Raw genomic sequence first — 2,817 nt, 5'->3', positions numbered from 1 at the left:
CACACACACACACACACACACACACACACACACACACACACACACACACACACACATATATAACGAAAGTATATTTCGTTTCTTTTTAGTTGTTTCGCAATGATAGTTTTCAGTAGTCCGATTTTAATTAAAAATCTTCGGAAGATTTCCGTTATCTGATAATTCACTACAAAATAAATCAAATAAAAATTAGCAGAATGACAGCAATTTATTTTAAGAAACTCAATTCTTGTTTAGTTTTTTTACACTAAAGAATTAGTCTCGTAAAATGAAATATTTTAACGGCATTGTTCATGATTCACTGGATTCAGCGGCAAGTTTTCTGAATACTTCTAAGCTAAAATGCATCATAATCGGATTACCGCAAAGAGAGATATCATTACAAAACCACGATCTCGAAAAAGAAATAGAGTATATTTTACACTGTCAGAAATTTTGTTATGAATTCAAGTAACATGTAAAGGAAGCTTGTGATTATGAACTTTTTTATGAAAAGTCTTTCATAAAAAAGTAATGAATGGGTTAACTGGAAATTAAGTTACAGTAGTAGTTATATAATGACTGTATGTATTAAATTTTTTTTTAATGCAAATTCAAATAAAATTTTATGAAAGTACATTAAACTTCACAAAATTTTACAAAAAGTACATTAAATTTTATGTACAGGTTACACAAATATACATTTCAGTAACAATTGAGTAACAATTGAATTTAATGTAATGTTATGAAATTAAATTCAACCTGTGTAAATTAAAAATATATTAAACTTTATAATATTTTTAACAGTGTAGTTATATACATATATCGTATATTTATATTTGTTAAAACAATATATTTTTCTACTTTTTATTTGTTATATAAATATAGTTCAAAACTTTGCTGTTATTTATTCAGTTTTTCATAAAAAAATTGTTAAAGTAAATACAATTTTCAAGCATTATGACCTTCCAATTCCCTTAAGCTGTTTGCCACTTAGAAAGAATTTATCTCTTCCTTTTAATTCACTGTATCAGTAACAAAGCTATAAAGTACATCCGCATTTTCTTTATCTCTCTTTTCATTTTTCTTTTTGGTAACCTGGTTGTTCCCATACTGTGGCAACTTCGAAGGAAGTGTTTCCATGAAACTTTAGCCGAACAAAGTTGCGCAGATAGACTGCTATCGTGATTCTCGTGTTTAGCAGATTGTCCAAACTGCATGTGAAGTCGAATACGAAGTACTGTGTATTTAAAAGGCAAAAGGTAAATATGTAAGTCCACATGAATAGAATATCTTTGTTCACGCACATAGTATTCCGAAAGTTAAATGTCAGAAAAATTTCAGGATAGCTTAAAATACAGAATCTTCAATCTTGATAGACTCTAAATTCTTGAATTTAAAAGATTCATATCTGCAAGAATACTGCATAACTTGATAAGTTTCTAAAATTTTAATAATTTATGATGTCATTTTAACCACAAATTGCGAATGTTTTAAAATAAATAGACAAATTTAATTTTTAATTTATGAAATTGGAGTCTAAAAATTTCAAAACTATTTTAAGTTTAGAAATATATATAAGTTCCTATATATAAACACGTCCTACACGTATCCTATATACATATCTACAATCTACAAGATTTAGAGAACTCAAGAATTCTGGAAACGAATCTAAAGTCTCTCTTAAAACTTTCAGTTTTAAGTTTTAAGAACTAAGTTAACAAAGATTTTAATATTTTAGTACTCAAAGATTGTGCAGATGTCTGTCCAGTCAATCCATTCTAACTTATAATTTCAAGACGAACGTTTCATACAAATTAGTTTTGACTATAACTGACGATAACTTCACCTCATTATAAATAGGATTGTCAGTCTTCTCACGTAATACTGTCCTTCTCTTGCGATTTCCAACTTTAACGATGACCAGCGGATTCGCATTTTGTGGCAAATATCTTGCTTCGAGTATAGTAATACAAACTTGATAGATAGAGAACTTCGGTCTGAATTTCTTAAAAGGCATCGCGGGCTACAAAATCGATTGCTGATATTGGCCACATGCCAGATGCGATTTGCATTTGTTTAACTTGTTGTTTGTTTGTTTTTGGACACTTCAAGTGCGACGGCTTTGAATTTATGCACGGCACTATACAAGACGGACAAAATACGAGAATATTTGGAATATGTTTAATAAAACTTTCTTGTCAATAAAATTTTCTTTATTCCCTTTTAATTCACTGTAAAAGTTTTAGTGTTGTTTAAAAAAAATAATATATCTTTTTTCAAAATATTATATGAAGTATCTGCTTCATATTTAACATTTCTTTATTGTATCTTTATTGTAACCAAGCTATAAAGTACATTCAGCATTTTCTTTGTCTCTCTCTTTTTATTTTTCTTATATATACTTCTGTACACTTTTGTAAAGTTTAAGTTAAAGAAGTTATTTTATAATACTTCTGTCACTTAATGTAAAGTATTTACATACTTTTTTACAGGTATAGAAAATTATTGTATATTTTACATATCTACTAAAAATATAATTGTTTTTATCTTTAAAATAATTTTTGATTCTTTTATATTGTATGATTTATAATTACTCTTTTGCAATTAAATACACAGAATTGTATTTTGCTTATACATTCATTTGTAAACAAAAGAATTATCGGCAGATTTAGACTTTTATTCATATATCATCAAATGGTATAATTTGTGCAAGAGTTAACTACAGAAGATACACTTTTGACTATAATCGATATAAAGTCTAGCTTTCGTTCTTACCTTCTGTTGGGTTCTTATAACTCGACTAAAAGTTACATCGTCTGTCGCTTTTCTCAAAAG

The 2,817-nt window shown here is 27.6% G+C and overlaps 1 protein-coding gene across 1 annotated transcript in view; it reads right to left on the bottom strand.

Annotated features, from left to right (window-relative positions):
- The window catches only part of LOC108685317 (otoferlin-like), a 28,899-nt gene extending 26,900 nt beyond the window's left edge, over nucleotides 1-1,999 (bottom strand). Inside the window, exons 1-2 of the mRNA XM_018190046.1 lie at nucleotides 1,829-1,999; nucleotides 1,078-1,219 (exon numbers count right to left, since the gene is read on the bottom strand). Coding sequence (XP_018045535.1) covers nucleotides 1,078-1,219; nucleotides 1,829-1,999 — 313 coding nt within the window. The remainder of the gene's footprint in view (nucleotides 1-1,077; nucleotides 1,220-1,828) is intronic.
- Between the last annotated feature and the right edge of the window lie 818 nt (nucleotides 2,000-2,817).

The sequence above is a fragment of the Atta colombica genome, unplaced genomic scaffold (assembly GCF_001594045.1).
Source record: "Atta colombica isolate Treedump-2 unplaced genomic scaffold, Acol1.0 scaffold150, whole genome shotgun sequence".
NCBI classification, from domain to species: domain Eukaryota; kingdom Metazoa; phylum Arthropoda; class Insecta; order Hymenoptera; family Formicidae; genus Atta; species Atta colombica.
Note: the sequence above shows the minus strand (reverse complement) of the source record. Positions and strands in the feature narration are given on the sequence as shown.